Genomic DNA, 19918 nt, shown 5'->3' with positions numbered 1-19918 from the left:
TCAAAGCTCTGGGCTGCACTAGCAACACGGGAAATTCATCATCAGAAAATTCTTAACGTTATTCCTAACCAATTCTCGAGTATTTTCACACTCACATTTTTCCAAAATGTGCTTTGTAAAAGATACATCCGTGGCATCAACATGCCCCAACTCTGGTAAAATTTTCAATTGCCAGTTGGAACATTTGAAAGTTTCAAACTGCATCAGGGAAATTATTTGCCTTTACCTTATTTTTTAAACATGGGAAAATTAATGTCTTTGCCCTCTTCTTTCCTTGCAAAAGCCCCACTGTTCTTGTATGAATTTGCTTTTTTACTACAACTAGTACTATTTGAAAGCTAATGCAGAAACACCATATAAAAAAGGCAGGCCAAACTACTACGTCTTGGCTATCAGGCACAGTTGTATCCACTATGGAACACAGAGTAACATTATTTATACAACACTACACATCACTGACAGTACCACTCAGGAAAACAACAGAGGCCTAAATGTTTTGCCTTGCCAACACCATCAACTGTTTTCTTTTTTAAAATTAAGGCTACAAAAGTCAAGATCTAAACCAGGCAAATGACTCAAATCAGAGCTTTAAATGTTGCATTCCAAGATAAGTGAAAAACAGATAATACCTTCTACTATACAAGTCATTTTTTTTCCCCCTCAACAAATCAATGACTATCTTTAACAAATGTATGTGACCTGTGTTTTTGACTCAGCGTGACCCACTCCCAGTCATGTGTATGCTGTTTTAGTTTAATACAGTAGATACTTTTCAGGTTGTACTTCAAGAGAAACTGTTAAGTACAGCTTTGTTTGTTCTGGGTTTTTCTAAAAGGAAAATGAAAAAACAGTATGTCTACAGCAGTACTAACTGCATCTTTTAGATTACGTTGTGTGTATTTCCTCAGCTATAATCTTGTTATACAATGTTGTTTGTGAAAACTAGTTTATTGGGAAAAATAAATTTTATGCCTGCTGGGCGATTATATTTTATTATTATTATTTTTTTGATTGAATACTGGAAAAAGTGAGATTCTCATACGCCCCATGAAGACGTGGGGGCTTTTCCCCGCCCAGTCCTTTTCAATAATGAATTTCATCTACCTCCTCCAAGAGGGAGGCTTTACCAGTCACCTACTAATTTTATCTTCAGAGCATCAAATATTTTCAGGGTCAACTAACCACTGCTATAACCAGACAAACTGAAGGTACTCAAAAGTTACTCTTTGTCCTGGTTTTGGTTGGGACTGTTTATTTTCTTCCTAGTAGCTGGTATAGTACTGCATTTTGGATTTAACATGAGAACAATGTTGATAACACACTGATGTTTTAGTTGTTGCTGAGCAGTGCTTACAGTAAGTTGAGGGCTTTTCAGCTTCCCATGCTGCCCTGCCAGTGTGGAGGCTGGTGGGGGCACAAGAAACTGGGAGGGGACACAGCCAGGACAGCTGACCCCAACTGGTCAAAGGGATATTCTACACCATAAGATGTCATGCTCAGCATATAAACTAGGTGGAAAGCTGGCTGGGTGAGCTGCTGCTCAGGAACAGGTTGGCCATCAGTTGGTCAGTGGTGAGCAATTGTTTTTCATTTGCATTACTTATTTTATTTCTGTCTCTTTTATTATTTTCCTTTTCATTACAACTTATTATTGTAATTATTTTAATTATCAAACTCTTACCTCAACCCACGAGTTTTCTCACTTTTATCCTTCCAATTCTCTCCCCCATCCCACCAGGAGAGTGGCAGGTGGTGAGAGTGAGCAAGTGGTTGTGTGATGCTTAATTGCCAGCTGGGGTTAAACCACAACACTTTTTATACCAATAGCCAGCAAGGTACATTTGACAGAATTTATCCATCAGAAAGATTATTCATCAAGGTGGAGAAGCACTGAAGAGGTGACTATATGTTCCTTCTTAACATGTCTAGCTTGAGGATTAACAAAGAACACCCCAAATGAAACAAAACCAAACAACTTTTTTATTACTTCAAATTGCACCTCTTAGCCAACACTATAATTATGTAAGCCTGAAGAAGAGCCTCTAATATCCACCACATTAATTTTGACTTTTTCCAAGTTGCAGAAAAAGTACACAAGACCAGCAATAAACTGGACAACAAGCAGGCTAAGGCATACCTCTAATAAAAATTCAATATTCCCTTTAAATGCAAAAAATACTACGGAATAATCCTAAAGGCAATGTAGGTCTAGTAAGTAGATTCCAATTCACTAGATCAAGAAATGAGCATATAAAAAGCTGATACAACTTCTTCCTCTTTGTATTTGTTAGCTGGTGGGAATGTAAACACGCCAAGCAAAACCATACTTCAAACATGATGAGAAGTTATATATTATTCAGATACAAATTTAAATGTGCAAGATTAAAATCTAAGTTGTTTCCGCTATAAACTGTATATTCTGAGCACAAAAGTAATAACAAGAAATAGAAGAGACGCTTTTCTCAAGGGTAATAAACTCTTAAGATCTTTCTGTTTTTAAGGCCCAGGGAGCCAGCACTGCAGCTCCTGATTCACAGATCACAAACTTGCTTCTTGTAATTACCCCCATCAAATTTTGAAGTACCACAAAATTTCTAAGCTTGCCATATACAACTCTATGAAACAAACAAACAAAACAAGTACAAATTCTCCTGTCAATCATTGATTTGTCAAAAATTAATATAATATCATCTTCAAAATGCCATGTACTGTATTACTGCAATTAATTTCTACTTGGTATTAACCAGGCATTCATGTGATAAGTGATTTAGATTTATTAGTTTTAGATCTGACAAATTAGATGTTCAACGGACATAAATGTTAAGATGTGCACAGTATTCACTACTTAAAGGCAGACTCAGTTATTGTATGCTTCCTTAAAACAGAGGCTCTTAAAGCACCTAAATAATGACTAACATCTCAGACATTATAAATACCTCGAAACTGCCCTTTTTTTGCGGTTTAACATTCGTTGCTGAACTACTGTTATAGTCTGCATTTTCTCATAATTTTATCTTTTCAGAACTGTAATTACATCCATTACAAAAGTAGCCAGATTCTCCGGAAAAAGTCCCAAACAATCTCAATGAATTTCATACAAAAACAGCAAAAGATGTCTTTTATAATTCTTTCTATTATGTTTAAGCAATGAAGCAAAATAATCACAAAAAACAAGTATTAAAGAGATTATCAATGATAAAAGCTGCTTTAATCATTTGGGGGCATTTGGAAAATTATTTAGGAATTAAGTAAAGTCTGTGAGAAAGAACTTATAATAAGAACTTGTCAAAAGTTAAACACTCAGACCAGAAAAAAGTTTTTAATTGTACAGTATATTTTAGCTCCTATCAATCACTGTTAAAATAACTTCAGAGTTTAATAAGCAGATATTTACCTGCTGGAACAAGACAATCTTTCCAATCAAAATATCCTGCATAAATGCCAGGTTCCAATGACCCAACTATCGGATCTGCCTTGAATTCAATGTACATTTCAAACAGTCTTTGATCCAGCTCTTTCAAGGATTCCATACTAACCTGAAGAACAAAACAAACAAAAAAAAAAAAGGAAGAAAAAGAACATAACAGTCATTAGCTACAAGAATTGAATCACATACCCCCCAAAATTATCTCATGCCTTCTTTAACTTTCAGTAAAGAGTAGCAATTCAGTTCATAACTACTTATATAAAAACCTAGGAACTTCCATATTACCTGTGCATCCTACTCAGTATAATTTTTTTTTTTCTGATTGTGCTCAGCAACAGACATTTTGGGGAAAAGTCCAGGGAATGCCAAAGCAGGCAGATCACTTCACAGTTATCTAATGGCATGATTTTTTTTTTTCCAGTGCATGTCAGGAGGTCTTGTAAGGTAAAACAACTGAACATTGTCAATGCTTTAAAATATGCCCATAATAATTTCCATCCTGAAACATTAAGATTCTCATATAATACTTAACATCTACCAATTGTAATATTACAATTTCTCACTATCTGCTCTATATTTGAAAAATACACAGATTTATTTAGGAGTCTCTGCCTTCTGAAACTGTACACATGCACTTCTCCACCCTACTTCAAGGCACTTCTGTACAACAATAAGCTGCAGCTCACCAACATCTGCAGAATTTTTCTCTTTAACAGCTCTCTATGCAATTTTCAGTAATTCACACAACTTAACCACACTGAAAACTAAAGGGATATGCCCAGTTTGTTCATTGTATCTGAACAACTATGTTTGATACAAGACCTTTTAATAAACGTATGTACCCCCTGTATATCGTAAAACGTGAAAGCAGAAAGTCAGTATCTTAGGATAGTGATGGATGCCAAATGCAAATAAAATACGCTGAGAAACATCACGTTACTTCTACTTAAATGTATTTATGTTTAGGAGTAAAAGCTTAAGAAATAGCAAAGCAAATTTTAAATTTGTCACAAGAGGACCTATATTCCAAAGATAGGATTTTCATGAGGCCCTGAGAATTTGGTCCCAGGAGATGATGAAGGCTATTTTTTTCTTCATCCTTCCCTTCTACCTGACAGCCCGTTGACATTCAAGACTTGAAAAAGAACACCACACCAAAAAATGTACAGAATTCTCACTTCTTCCCTGCCTTACACGGGATCACAGAAACGTAAACCCAGAATGGGTTTCAAGACATTTTTCACTTCAATTTCTTATGATTAGGGAGAATAACTATCCTTAGATCATTCCTATTTAGGAAAAATAAGGTACTACTACTAGGAAAAACAAAGTACAAGATCCAGCTGGAAGTCCCTGCAAACATGGACCCATTCAAAGACTCTATGAAACAACCCTCACTCTGCAGTCATTCAATACAAAAGATCATCTGTACATTCAGTACAGGTTTTTTCTTCCATGCAAGTCCTCTTCAAGCTGTTTCAAGTTCAATGCACAATTAAGATAGTGGTGGGTAACCCTGTTTTTCAGCTGGTGGAAAGATTACAGGAAAGAACAATTCATCTGAATGCTATTGTGAGCCCAGGACCGGGGAGTGAGGCAGAGTAGAAATCTACAACAAGGTCCATTGTATATATCCATTTTCCTGACTCTCAGGTGGGGTAAATGCTCATAAAAATATAGAAATCTCTCATTAGTATCTTTCTGCTGTGAAATTCCCTGTAACTATAGTTTTCAATTTTTGTATTAAATCCCATTTTGAGCCTCTATCCTAGTAACCCCTCTGCTTTATCTAAGCATCAGGACTATGGAAACAATTTTATTCAGAAGCTTTATCAATAAGCTAGGATGAATGTTATGGGATACATAATTAATAAGCAGGGTTGGGGGGGGGAATTGACTGAACTGATGATAAAAAGTTGAATTAAAGAATCTCCACAGAAAAACACTTAAAAGAGTTACGTAGAAATTAAATGTAATTACTGGAGAGTACCATAAGTGTGTGCCAAGACAGCACGTGCTAAAGCAAAGTGTAAAGTTTGGCCTTTTTATGTAACTTCATATTTGGTACATTAAGAAGAAAATGGAAATAATAGCCAGCAGAATGTAAGGACATGGTTTTTTGTTACCATTTTATGATTTCTGTATTTCCAGAATATTAGGTAATAATGACGATCTCCCTGCCAACAAAGGCAACTTAAAAAAACCCCAATCAAACAACAGATAGTTTTCACCAACATACACTACAAAATTCACTTTAAAATTAGATTTATAAAAGCTAAAAGAATTTAATAATATAGTTTTGTTTAAGTCTTCTCAGATAAAAACTAATTTTTCAAAATTTTTGTTAATTCTTTATTGCAAATTTATCTAATAAACAGTTAAATAAATTAAGAAACATAGAGAAGTTTAGGTAACAGATCAAAAAACTGAAACAATCCATCAGTGACTCTAAACCTCTGCGAGCCTCTAGCTTCCCTTCAAATTAATGAAGTGTTCAAAAATTGCCCGCTTAAAAGGAATAATTATCCAAACTCTCCCAGCTAGCATTACCGATATAACTCTCATACATGCAGTCAGTGCTTTCAAAGGGTTAACGCAGATTTGAAATTAATCTGCAACTTACTTGAATTTTGTCATTTATAAACCTACCAGACTTTTAATGGCAATACTTTGTATTTAATGGCTGTACAGAGCACTGAATACATATGTAACAGATGTCTTATTTACTTATATTGACAACACTAACCATACCTAGCTCAACTCTCAGTTGTCTCAATAGCAAAGAATGGCAATATCCAGAGTAATTTTGCATACTGTACTAACCATACAAATTATATCAAACCCACTTAAATGCTATCCAACATTACTTCAGCCACAGCAATTCAAATAACATTGAGGCAGAATAGGACTAAAGATCTACTACACAGTAGCAGCATCAGTTGGAGTGAAATATTGTACCCTGTACTGGAAGAGATAACATGTTTACTTCCAACCAACAAATGTTTCTGGAAATAAACTAACTTTATGGTCCTAAGGATTAAGTCACAACGTTTCTCATAAAAAATGATTAATCTTTACAAAAAGGCAGGAAAATGAGACAGTTACTGCCACCCACTTTGACATTTTCGTTCTCCGAAAAAAAAAAAAACCCACCAAAACACACAACACACAAAACCCAACAAAACCCAAAGCACAACAAAAACGCTGAACTAGTTTATGAACAACAGCTATCAGTAATGCAGACTGCCAGATGAAATAATTTATCAAGTATATTTCTGAGATAAGAATCTCTTTTATTTTCTGCATTAAGAAAACACAGTGACATTAAACAGTTTTACTAAGAAATCTGATAAGCTTTGCCATTGAACACACAAGTCCTAAACAAGAGGTCCTATTTTCTCTACCAGCTATTTAAGCCTTATAGGAACACATACAACCATATCATTGTTGTTGTTATTGTGTCCAACTAATGCTTGGAGTCCCACTCATTTGTAGAAAGCTCAGCCAAGAGCCCTTCTGGCCATTTGAACACTTGCACTTAATTTCCACAGGAAGTAAAATAAACAAGAATTGTTTCCTTCAAGCAATGATACTTCATTCTAGTGCTCTCACTTACTTGAGTTATTTTTTCAACACCCTGAAAGCCATGTTTCTCAAAATGTTCAGCTATATTTAGGAAGGTATGACGTTCCAGATAACGGCAGTTACTGAGTGCAATTAAAAGCCTCTGTTCCTAAAAATTTGTTTTAAGAGAAGAAAGAGCATACAGTTAGAAAAAAGAAGTATCAGCATGACCAATACCATAAATGTATATTATTTTATTGATTCTGTGCCTGATAAACATGCTGATAAATAAAGCGTAGCTTACAAATGTTTTTGTCAATAGAAAACCAAGAACTGAGTGAGTATCAGCTATGATGATTGAACATGTAGTGTGAACACGTAGGATCTGGAGCATTCACTGGAACAGCTGTGACTAATACAGAAACATGGTTAAGACTCCTTTAAAAAAATTAGGTTTGGACAGCTTTCCAGGAAGCTGTTTCTGGCTTTTACTTTGTTTCAAGAAATACGCTAAGAATTATGACCATCATAAAATTAACTAAATATCATCTTCACTTGCACATGAAGCTGGCTAACACAAGGGAAGCAAAACAGGTACTGAATGAATGCACTCACCCATTCTAAAATATCAGAAGATTCAGAAGTACATGATGTAATTTCAGCTGTTAATTTGTAAAAAAATTAGGTGGCTATCTGTTCTTCAATGATTTTTTTAAAATGACAAGAATGGTGCAACAAGGTATAGTTTCCAAACAGATTAAGAACCAAACAAGACAGAACTACTATTTAAATAGGTCTGGCCTTCCCTCCTTCCCTCTCCTTCTCCCAATGGCAAAACATTTTTTAACCTCTGATGGAAATACAAAATCAACACCAAACATTTTGAAAACAAAAGTATGTGGCACTGAAGTAATCATAGTAGCACTTATCTGATTAAGAATGGTGTTGGGTTTCAGACCCAAAAGAACTTCTGACAGTTTCATATTCCAGTAACATGATGACTCGTATTGAGATGTGCAGTTGCCTACTAGTTTAAATTATAATCATTTGGTATACAGACTATTCAAAAATTAAGAATTTTAAAAATACAGCGATAAATCTTACTCTTGTCACTTACTTTCTCTGTTCTTATTAATCAGGAAAGAGAAGATTTACAGAAAAAAATTCATATGATACCATGGAAACTAAACTGTTTAAAATTATTGATTTATTTTTATTTAAACACTCATACCTATGACATATGGGAGATTGTCACGGCCACAAAAAGCTACTTTGTCAACATTTAATATTTAAATCTATGCATTGCAAAAAACCCCACACGATATAAAGAACTAATTATTATAGTCTGCAATTCAGAAACTTGGCCTGATTTGGCAATCTGGGATGCTTTATTATAGCAGGAATGTTTATTGCTCTTGTAAACGAGGCAACGCTGGGCTTCTGACAACATTTAAAACCTGTGCTAAGGAATATTAACTTCACAAAAGGTTCTCACTAGGTTTCTTGCACGGAACAATTACATTTTTTCATCAGGCACCAGACTACAAGAGAATTAACCAAAGTCAAAATGCCAAAAATATTAAAAAACTTTTTTTATTTCCTAAAAAACAAACCCAAATCCAAACAAATAATCAAAATTTACTCTTATTAAAGTAATTTCAGATACGTTACTGAGTATCTGTATCTTCAAGGGTTTTTAAAAAGCAACTAATAATCAGATCAGTTCTTATCATTTAATACAAGGTGATAAATCAAAAGTCAAATCCTCAGCTGTCTTAACATCAGTGCTATTTCTGTTGATTTCAATGATGCCATTTTAGTTTCTGAGAAGGATTTGGTTTCAAAAAATGTCTTTACTAGTTAGCTTAAGATGGTACACTAAGGTATCATAAACAAACAGTGTTTTTAAGAAGAGTCTTATATCCTTGTATTTTCTTATGCTTATATACATATGTACCTAGGGAATGTCTCTAGAATACAGAATTGCTCTCTAAAAAAGGAAAACAAAACCCAAACAATAATAAAAAAGGACTGCATTCTTGTAACTTTCAAAAATACTAAGTTTCACACCAGCTTTTAGAAAGAGAAGCCAAACTTACTGAAGAAAGACTTGAGTCTTCATGAATGCTTCCAAACAAATCTGGAGATGAAACGTCAACTGAAAGGCTAGGAAAATTGTTTAAAAAGTGAGTAGTATAGTGCTTTTGATTATCTGATTCACAGTGGATTCAAATGAACAGCTGGAACAGAAGACAAGAATCTTGTTTCAAGCCCCCTCACATCAGATAAAGCAGCAGGCCAATTTTCTCAGTTTTTCTAAGATGTCCACAAAGCTTGCAGGAACTCTGTGAACAGACAGTACTAGTCTTGCTACAGACCTTTCCTTCTTAAAGCATTTCAATTTTCTATGATTTCTCTGGTTTGCCACGTCTTCTGTTCTGGTTTTATGCCTATCCAGCCAAAGTCATCCAAATCGTAAAGAAAAAGTGGCATTAGGAACACAGCTAATTTGCCTTTTCTAATGCATATTGCAGGTACCAATATTTGCCAAGCCTCTGGGTTTTCACAAAGAATTCTTGTAAACTTGGGCTATTCTGACTTGTTTTGGTCTCTGAAGTAAATGGCTCATAAGCAGTTATCAAACAAAAACTTTCAAGAATTTAGCAGAAATACCAATAGAACCAGCCAAAATAAAAGGGAAGAAAAAACAGCAGAGGCTGTTTCTCCATGACTAGACATTACTTGGGGACAAGGACAACTCATTCTGTGTAAGATCATGTCAAAACCAACATACCCGCTTCTACAGCACAGAACTCCTGTCATTGAATAAAATGAAAAAAAAGTCATTATCTTGTACAACATCTATTATGTGATGTCACTCAATTGTTTGACATAAAAAGTATCTGCTCTTATTTCAAAGCATCACTAATCAGAGGCAAAAGTATTCACAAGAAATATGAAATACCAGATGGGATAAAACCACACCACCACTCAAATTTGAGACTTGCACTCACAATTTCAGGATACTACACCTAGGTCCTATTTATTTCACTTACTGTGCTGTATCTATGTCGCCATCAGGTTTGGTGCTCAGTTGTTCCAAACAGTCTATGAAGACCTAGGAAACAAAGCAAGATCTACATTTTCTGCCAGAACTAAAAAAAAAATAAAATATTCTTAAATTTACTTTTACTATAGTTAATAGAAGCAGAACAATCATCACCACCTTTCTTTGTCTTAACCTTACATAAATTCAGTAACATTTTAGTTACACTTTTTAAATGCATATTTTCAATTTATATGCATCACAGTTTACTTATAGTAAAAAACACAGGAGTTTTTAATCCTGCTAGAGTGAATTTCATCATGCATGTCTGAAATTATGCAGTGATAATCTGCTGATATGCAAAAAAGGCATTAATAGTCTTCAGGTGTTCAGTCTGAACAGTTGATCCCCAAGTAAACATCACAGAAGCATCACTACAATCCATTTTTTGCTTTGGCTTATGATTTCTTATTTGAAAAAACTATAAAAATGTTTCAAAAGCCTAAAGCATGCTATTATGTATATATTTTTATATCTTTTTTTTTAATATCAGACTTTGTTACAAAGAATATTGGTTTCTGATAAAAAAATTAAAGGCTAGATCTTCAGCTGATGAAAACCAGCACTGCTCCTTTTGCTGCAGTATATCGATGTTAGATGACGTCAGCTCAGCAAGCATCCCTCAACTGTCAGTAAAATCTTGAACAGTCACAATCAGTAAAATACTTGAATATGTCACCATCTGAGGATCTGATATCATTAGATTCAGCTAGTAAGTTCTATATACTTTTAAAGTCAAACATTTCTCAGTATCCCAGAGCGTATCAGAGGAATAACAGAGTCATCAACTTAAGCTACCTTTTGGGAGGTGGGCAGGGTACAAAGCACACATTTTTGTTGATCACTTGCATTCACAATTTCATTCTTAAAAGCGTTTAAGGTACCTGCATGATCCCAATGCTCAACTGGCACACATCCTCCTGTGTTTTCTGCTGCTGGAAAACCTAAAGATGCAAGCATATTATTTTAGCAGAACAGTTTCACATGGCCTTATTCTCAAGGCAGGCCTGAGTAACCTATCCCTAAAGAGATGATGCAATTATAGGAATAGCTGCCGGGACACAGTGTTTTCTCATGGATCAATTTCAATTCTTCCCCGCTCTAAAAATAGGGAGAGAGAGAATACAAGTCCAAACAAACAGTTTGACAAGCATGAAGAGATAACATGCTGAAAAGGAAAGAAGTCCTAGCACCTAGTACATGTGATACGTATCTGTTGGCTAATTGAATTGCAGCAAAAGCTCCCAGGATATTCAAAGATCTTTGCACCCTAACAAGAAGGATTCACCATGCACTGAATATTCTTTTGAGTAATGTCCATTAAGAAACTAGACAAGCTAAGCATAAAAATTAAAATAAGGGAGGAGAGAGAGAAACAATACCCACATAGAGGGGCTCAAGGGACTTTGGAAAAGTATTAAACTCCCTTAGATCACTGAAATTTGAAAGAAAACATCAGTATCACAATCCATCAGGTCTTCAAGGTATTCAGTGGATGGGGACAATCAGGACTCCTGATTTAGAATAAAGTTTATATAAGTAAAAACCTGAATTTAAGTTCTTCAAGTAGTCTGGATGCAACATTAAGTGAAGAGTAGCTCCTAGGAATGGCCCCTCCCTTTCCCCCTCCATGTAAATAAAATAACATCTATTGCGATCTGAAAATTACAGTAGTAGCATTTTTTCCAATACAACAGCTTTAAAGATTTAAATATAGGTTCAATCTGCCTCATACACACACAATTACCCCTAACAAAGGAAATACAAACAGAATTCTAAAGGCCAGCAGCAGTGAAAAGGGTGTACACAAGGAGGAAAGTTATACCCCTGTATCATTCTTTAAGAGTTCTTGTTCTGAAACCCAATAGTAATTTACATAAAATGAACAACAAAAAGCAGCATAAATCAAAACTTACGCTGGCCTCTCCAGGTTTGCAGTCCAGCACAGTTTTAAGAGATTGCAAGGAATGGATAATGCACTGTTCAAACTGGGATGGCTGAAAGGCAAATTACTTGTTAGCTTTAGATAAGCATGTCAAGTATATACTACGCAAATACATTGAAATCTCCATGCTCCATGCCATCTAGGAAGCCTTTTATTTTCAAATTATGCCCCATCCCACTCCTTGCCCCAAAATCTGATTCATGTATTACCAGAAGACCATTTTGTAGTGATGTACTTCTGTACTTCTCCACAGAATTTTTACCATAGATCAACATACATTTTTTTTAATCTGAATGAGAGACTTCTACGCCAAACAGCCTCTTCTAAAAGGGTTATGAAAGATTTTTGTAGCTTATTTGTGGTAGCATATATTGACAGTTAGAGTATAGATGCCTGTGACACCATCTCTTCTCCCCCCTATTAAGTTGGGATCGAATTTCACCTGGGATATCACATATTTCTGCACCTGATTTCAGCAAAAGATTTTTAAGAAAACCCATCTGAAATTTTTCCTTCATGTGAAAGCAAAATAATCCACTCGTTTGGGGGCCTTTTTTTACTTTCAGGTTTCCAAACCTCAAGTACAAATGTCTTGATGCATGGATCAATTTCACTCTATAAGTGTGAACAAGTTCACAGCATCAGTTATTAGTCAGTTTTTCCTTGTCCTTCTCTCTTCCCTGTTAAGTCACACTTTTTTTTTTTTTTTTTTTTTTTAAATGAGGCTGCCTGCTGGCATTAGGCAGGAAGCTGCTGTACAGGGCAACTGAAGCTCAGAAGTGTCACTGCTCTAGAAAAGAGGGACATCATCCTATTGGATTTGGGTCAAAGAGGTGGACAAAAAAAGCTTCTAAACAGTGTAAACCTGTTTTTCATCCAGTAGATAATTTATGGCTTGTCACCAGCTTTAGGTTTAGAAGTAACTTTTATTTCTGTAAATGCTGAGGTGGAGGTGGATCATGAAAGTGATGCCTGCATGGCAACCTGAAAAATCACGGGGGGAAAAAAACCCACTAAGACAATCTGTAATAATTGTTTTTAAAAGAAGAGAATAGCAGTTCAAGCTGCTCTTGTGTTTTTGTTTCCACACAAAAAACCATATCACACCTCAGGAAAATAAAGCTGTTCAGGTATGTTACTCTTTGGCTATTATGAAACTGAGGGAAGTTGGTTCTGTGTCTTACTGTATCCTTTACCTGGAATATAAGTGCCGAAGGCATTATCAACCAGTATTTCCTGTAAACTTAAAATCAGTTTCTGTCTTAAATCTAAAACGTCCCCCAAGGAGACTGCCTGGTCCTTGTTTATACTGGTTAATTTTTGGTACAATTTTTGCTCTAACATTACCATAATGAACTAACTCTACTTTAGTAGATAAATAACACTGCTATGACAACACATAGTCAACTCGCACCATCACAATTTGGCATGTCTCAAGCCTCAAAAAAGTATCTCGGGAAGTGCTGTGTACAAGGAATTCATGGGCAATTCCTGAATACAAAAAGGACTTAAGTAGTTTTTAAACAAAGATGGGTTAGGATACAGCAAAAGCATAAAGAAACAAAGCTTTTGTGGAAGATCCTTCCTCCTCCTTCCATTTTACAGATGAATAGTAAAAACCAGAAAAGTTAAGGGACTTGCCCAAGTCTGCGGCAACTGAAACCTCGACTAGAGGCTGTAAATCTGGTTATAATACTACAATTGCCCCACAACACTCCTTCCTACAAATGTGTATACTGTGACTGCTTTATGTCCTCCTACTCAACTTCAAACATGTATTTATAGAAGCAAATAAGAAAAACTAAAGCAGTCTGTGGAGCATTGCCTTAGATAATACACAAAGCAACTCTCCCTCCCACAGGCCCTTTCTGCTTTCGCAGATTGTTTTTAAGTCACACCTACAACGAGCTTGCTATGTTTTAGGCATTACTCATTACTGTTTATTTCCAGAAAGCATCTCACTAATTTATCTGAATTTGGTTTCAACTCATCTGTTGTTTGTGTGTAGGCAATCTCCTAAATTAGTTGCTTTTCAGTTCAATTTCTCATTATAACATATAAGTGACCTATTTATCTAGCTACAGACCAATTCCATGGTAGTGTGCCTACTAAGTTATGAAGCATTTTCATGTGAACTGAACTTGTTGTGACCTCAAAAATATTTTTTTACTTCAAGAAACCATCTCTAAAATAAGATGCTTAACAATGAAAGGTATTATTGTTTATCTCAGCAAAATCATGCTGGTCAGTAGTAATTATACTGATACATTTTAATTACCCTAATTAGAGCAGAAAGTCATGCTACATATTTTGGTGCCCAGTTCTTACATGTCTCACAAATTCGCAAAGCTTTTATGTATATTTTTTTCCTTCTGTTTTGTACCTTCAAAAATATTGCTGTCTAGTACGAGCGTTATCACTTAAAAGTTACTTCAGACCTAATGGTTTAAGGAGTACAAATAAAAATTTTGTTAAAGGAAGAAAATAAAAAAAAGCAACTTTGTGTTTGGTGTTGGGAATCTGTTAAGAGTGCTGTAAGTAAGCTACCATCTGCACAAAAAAGTTTGTATTTTTAATCTTCCTATATTTTCATATTTTAATAAAACTAGAGATACCAGTATGCACACATAAAAAGTCCAAAATAACCCAATTTTTGGAGAATACAGAAACCAGTTTCATTACACTTGCCAAAAAAAAAAAAATACAGCAAAGAATGTGCCTACAAGACACACAAGTATACCCACCAACGATGTCAAACCTTCGTTGTCAACAACCCAGTCTTCCTTCTCAGCTAACCTCTTTATATCTGTAAGACAGAGCAAGAGGGGGAGGGGGAAGGAGAAGGTATTCATTTTCATTATTAAAACCTCCTTGAACTTGAAAAGTTAAACCACAGACATTGGGACTGCAATGACTAGGCATACAAGCAAATAGCACTAAAAGCTTCAAAGCTTTCAGCATTCTCAAGTGACTAAGAATGGAACTCATACATGGTATGCTGGTGACACCACACAGAGAACCGTATCTATGATACATGGCAAGACTTGCATGAAGCACATCTTTTACTGGAAAGATTAAAATTAAAGGAATATTGTGAAGGCTTTGGGTTTGTTCTTATTTTGTAAATTTTTAATCACAACATAAAATACTGCACTTAAGAACCCAGGTCTCTAGTCTATTACACTCCAGTTCAATTAAAAAGGAAAGAGCAAGTACCTAGTATTTTAGCAAAGACAGAAAGGGCAGCATATAATTCATATTTAACAATTATAGAAGAGGCACAGGGTCCCCACTTGGGGTCAAGAATACATGCTGCTAGAGTTTCTTCAAAAATACATGAAGGCATATGCAAAAAACACTCTCTTCTGCTAATCAGAAGGTGCCAATTTCTATAGGCATACTGAAGCTAACAGGAGCTAAGTCAAGATGCAAATCAAAAGTTGATGCACTGTAAACAAAATTCCTCTATGGATGCACGCATTCTGCACCATCACTTTTTTTAAGGCTTAATTGACTTGTAAACAGAACAAAGATGAACTGTGTACAGGTCATGGGGGCTTTGACATACAGTTTTTCACACACAAATTACTCACCAGAACTGTCTGTACACCATGAAACTCCCTTTTAAATGAGCAAAAATTTTGGTGAATTACCATCTCTCCCCAAAATCGAGGAAAAGAGGATAACTAATGCATGCTGAAAGGTATCTTCACTACCTTGGTGATTTAATTAGCTAAATTAAGAAGCTTGGTTATGGTGTCATACCCTGCAATGCTACATTTTACGGAAGTATAGGCTTAGTGAGGACAAAAAGTATTAAAGGATTGTGCAGAATAATTACTCATTTGCCTATTTAGTAAACCTCTTAATTCAACCAATATTCTTGCAAGGCTTTAGATTGCACTTATCAGCCTTTACATGCTTTTGTTGCTGCTCAACTTTGCATTCTGTTCTGAGCTAATACAACAAATGTCTTTCTTGTATTTCACTGCTCACCGAATTCCAGTCAGATACATTCATGTAAACCCCCTGTCTAGTCTGGCATTCACATAATTTGACTTTCATGACCTTTATGACCATTGAACACATATAAGAGGGAAAGAACACAGGCTGCTTCGCAGGACCAGTGTGAGTATATAATGTTTATCATAAGACAACAAGAACCCCGTGTGTGGGCAGATGTGTCCTATTTAAATAGCTACCATTAGAGAGCTCTGTTAAAAATTTTAACCAATCTGAATGCCTTTACCAACTTACAAGCTGCAACAGGAGATGAGACTGAACTTTCTATCAGCAGTCTATGCAGCTCATATTTCAGAGAGATTCTAGAGCTGAGATTCAAGTCCAGGAGGCACCTTTTTGACTTACGTTTTAAAGATATAACTACAGCCGAGATCCATCTACATAGCTCCATGAGAGTATCCATTAACTACTTTTTCACTGGTTCCCTAAAAACAAGTTTCTTCAAGGGCCTGATTAACCTGGTCCTGTCCAGAAAAACACATCTAAACACACAGCACAAATGCAACTTTGCTTTAGCCGGCAAAAAACAACAGAGAAAACAAAGGGTTCCATAGATAAGACAGTGCAACAACATGGAATGAGAGTCATCATACAGGCAGGCATCTTTTTTTCTTCTCCTGTTTGAGGATACAGCCAACACACAGAACTGATAGGGGATGGAAGCAGAAGTCAAGGAAGGCTGCTGGTAGTGGCTAGATCAGAGAGAGATACATTATCCAGCCAACATAACATACTAGAATCTCAAGGGATCTGATTTCTTTTGATTCAAGGAGAAAAAAAAGTATGAATAAAGATGTTCAGACATACAGAGAATTGTACACACATAGACTGGTAAATCTTTTATAAAAACCTAAGGCACAGACTACCACAAGAGTTTTTCCTCCACAGAACACATGTGGCCAGCAATCAGTATGTAAGCAGCAGAAACACTGGATCTGAACAAAGAACTAGGCTATCATCATGATGCAACAAGTAGGCAAAACTAGTCAGACAGCAGACTTTTTTTGCTGAGAGCTTCATCATTAATCACTTATCAGAGCTCTCTGGACTGCACTGGAGAAGCTAGACAGATGCTCAGAGATTTAATAAGCTAAGAACTGTCAGCAAAATGGTTTGGAGCTAGATACTTTCTTTCTTTGAAACAGTCGGGTCATCTGAGGAATCAGTCACAACTGCTGGACAGAGGGCAGTCAGTCCAATAGGACCATCCTCATGGTACAATTAAAAACAAACAACCAAACCCCACAACACAAAACCAAACCAACCAACCAAATCCCACCCCCCCCCCCCCCCCCGTTTCACCTACCTCTTAAGTAAAATAAAATAAAATAACATATATAATTGATCTCAATTGTGCTAAGTGAAGAAAAGCAAAAAAGACATCCTCATACTTCAAGTGACATCTGAAACAGTGGTAATACTTTCTGTATAGAGTTTTAAAGAGACAAGACTATGTATTTGTATGGCTAGCTTGATATTAAAGCAGAAAAGTAACATTAACATTGAAATGGGATATAATAAAAGTATTGATATCTAAGAATACAATTCATATCAAAATTATATTAAATAAACTACAGAGGCTTTATGATGCTATGTCACCAAAAATTTAAAAATTTGCTTATTATAGCCACCCGTGCTTTGCACACTTCAGGCTTTAGTAAAAAACTTAGTTCCATGTCAGCCTTCAAAATAATGATGAATCACATGTTAAAGATTAAAACCTGATGAAACTTTAAGATTAAAAAAGCCCTAGTTTTGTTTTTTTTTAACATTGAAGGTAATTAGTCTTTTGGAAGCTAAGTGAATTAGTAGATCAATCTGCCCTGATTTTAAGAGACACATTTATTTCTGGAAGATTTACTTCATTCACATTTAAGTTTCGAAGCTGAATAAAAGAATGGTAAGATGAATGGCCTCTGATGCACATACAGTCACATTAGATTTAGAGAATGTGTTACTGCCCTTGACAATCCAGACATTTATGGCAAAAACTGTGTACACAGCAGGAAGCCTAGGGATTATAATGTTAGTAAAAGGCCTTGGAAAACACACAACTAAAATACTTTATAAAGGGATGGGGATTTTTTTTTTCTTGGGAGTGGGACACTACTTATTTCATTCTTCACTTCATTCGAGAACTCAAAAAAGAAAATAAAATATATTTCCAATATGGAAAAGCTGCATCATGAGATAAATCACTGGCATTGTAAAACTGTCTCAACCCAAAGGAAACAGACCTAAACTACTGTATTCATTAAACTAAGGGAAGAAAAAACTCCTAACACACATTTCTGTCAGAAAAGTGAAATACTTGAGTAACATTAGTGAGATATTACAGAACTCAGTGGAATCCATTGCCACTACAATGCCTGTAACAAACATGGTTGTCTTCCAGAACATTGTTTGGCCTAATCAGAGAAAAAAAAAAATTGACAGTAAGCAAAGAGATCTGCAGCCTTCTATTACCTTCAGCTGTGTGTTGTAAGGTCACTATAATGCAACGTACACGAAGATCCAAAATAAGATCCTGGATGATCTGAAGCATATCGTTGGGTATCTCGAGTGCAGTAAGAGATTCAGAACTAAGCCTAGAAAGCAAATAAAGTTAGACTGAAGTGTAGATCTGCAGGATCTTTTAAGCTAATATAACTTCATTGACTTTTTAAGACATTTTTTGTGCATGCGAATGCAGTAGCTCCATCCGTAGTGTATCTTTGAAAGCTGGTTATCCTATTCAGAGAAGATTAATTATTTACTTAATTTAGAAGCTTGCAAATACAGATTTATTTCTCTGTAACATTACAATAATTAATGTCATCACAGCAACATGCCAACTTTTCACACTGACCTCTTGCACTTCCCTGCCTACCTTTCTGCATCCATCTCTTGTCTTATGATCCAAGAGTAATGGTTTTGGAGCAGGAGTAGCTTTTTTGCGGTTTTTATGTGAATTCCTAGATCAAATCCTAGGTCCACAACAGGGTTTCCAAGATACTGTTTATCTGCATTACAACAGTCACTGCCATAAATGATGATGTGGCTGTGCATCAGGTTGCCAAGAATATACACATTTAAGGAGTGAAGAGTGCATTCATTCACTGTTTTGCCCCCAACTCTGACTGGGCACAAATCACCAACTACTGTAGCTGAGGATGGAAACATTTCATTTCCATTTCTTCCTGTAGAAATAGTAACATAGCAGTTGCTTGTGACGAATAGTATTTTGGCTTTTAACTAAAAGCCTGCAGTTGAGCTCAGACTTTAGTTAGGGGCACAAAGTGAGTTTCACTGCTTTTATCTGACTCTTGCATATTTAAGCAAGGACAATTCAAATGCCGCCACTGGCATCTGCCCTACTGCACAGGTACTAGAAAATGCCAAGGAACAGAAGCAGGAAGGCACAAGCAAACAAGTTTGAGTACTAACTGGAACGTTTCCAATCATCCACCTGCGGGCTTCAGTTCCTTACCCTGGTATTGCGCACCAACCATCATAAACCTTACGATTAACAAGGCTGCTATCTACTCAGCACAACTACTGAATTAGTGCAGACTTATGTAATCTACTATCTCAGCCATCCAGGAAACACAACACGTAAATACCGATCTATGAGAAGTTTAAGTACAGGACTTCTGTGCAGTCTAGCATTGATTTCATTTCTAAGGGAGCACACAGCTGTGACATTCCTAAGGTAATCTTTTTCTTCCTATAACTCACCTTAACAAATACATACCTTTCTACCCTTACAGTAAAGCTAAAGCTTCTGAATAGCTTCACTTTATTGCATAGCTCTAATTTATCCTCTGGAGCTTATTCATACTGGGCAATGACAGAATGGGGTACAAGGGAAAGA

General features: G+C 35.8%; 1 protein-coding gene across 2 annotated transcripts in view; it reads right to left on the bottom strand.

The window, feature by feature from the left end:
• The window catches only part of EXOC2 (exocyst complex component 2), a 133601-nt gene that overhangs the window by 34600 nt on the left and 79083 nt on the right, over window positions 1-19918 (bottom strand). For both annotated transcript variants that reach the window (XM_055704147.1, XM_055704148.1), the window contains exons 16-23: window positions 18532-18653; window positions 14787-14848; window positions 12014-12094; window positions 10982-11041; window positions 10048-10109; window positions 9091-9157; window positions 7044-7160; window positions 3395-3536 (exon numbers count right to left, since the gene is read on the bottom strand). In XM_055704147.1, the coding sequence (XP_055560122.1) occupies window positions 3395-3536; window positions 7044-7160; window positions 9091-9157; window positions 10048-10109; window positions 10982-11041; window positions 12014-12094; window positions 14787-14848; window positions 18532-18653 (713 nt within the window). The remainder of the gene's footprint in view (window positions 1-3394; window positions 3537-7043; window positions 7161-9090; window positions 9158-10047; window positions 10110-10981; window positions 11042-12013; window positions 12095-14786; window positions 14849-18531; window positions 18654-19918) is intronic.

The sequence above is a fragment of the Falco cherrug genome, chromosome 3, assembly GCF_023634085.1.
Source record: "Falco cherrug isolate bFalChe1 chromosome 3, bFalChe1.pri, whole genome shotgun sequence".
In the NCBI taxonomy this organism is placed as follows: Eukaryota; Metazoa; Chordata; class Aves; order Falconiformes; family Falconidae; genus Falco; species Falco cherrug.
The sequence above is the reverse complement of the archived record's forward strand: the minus strand, read 5'-3'. Positions and strand labels throughout refer to the sequence as shown.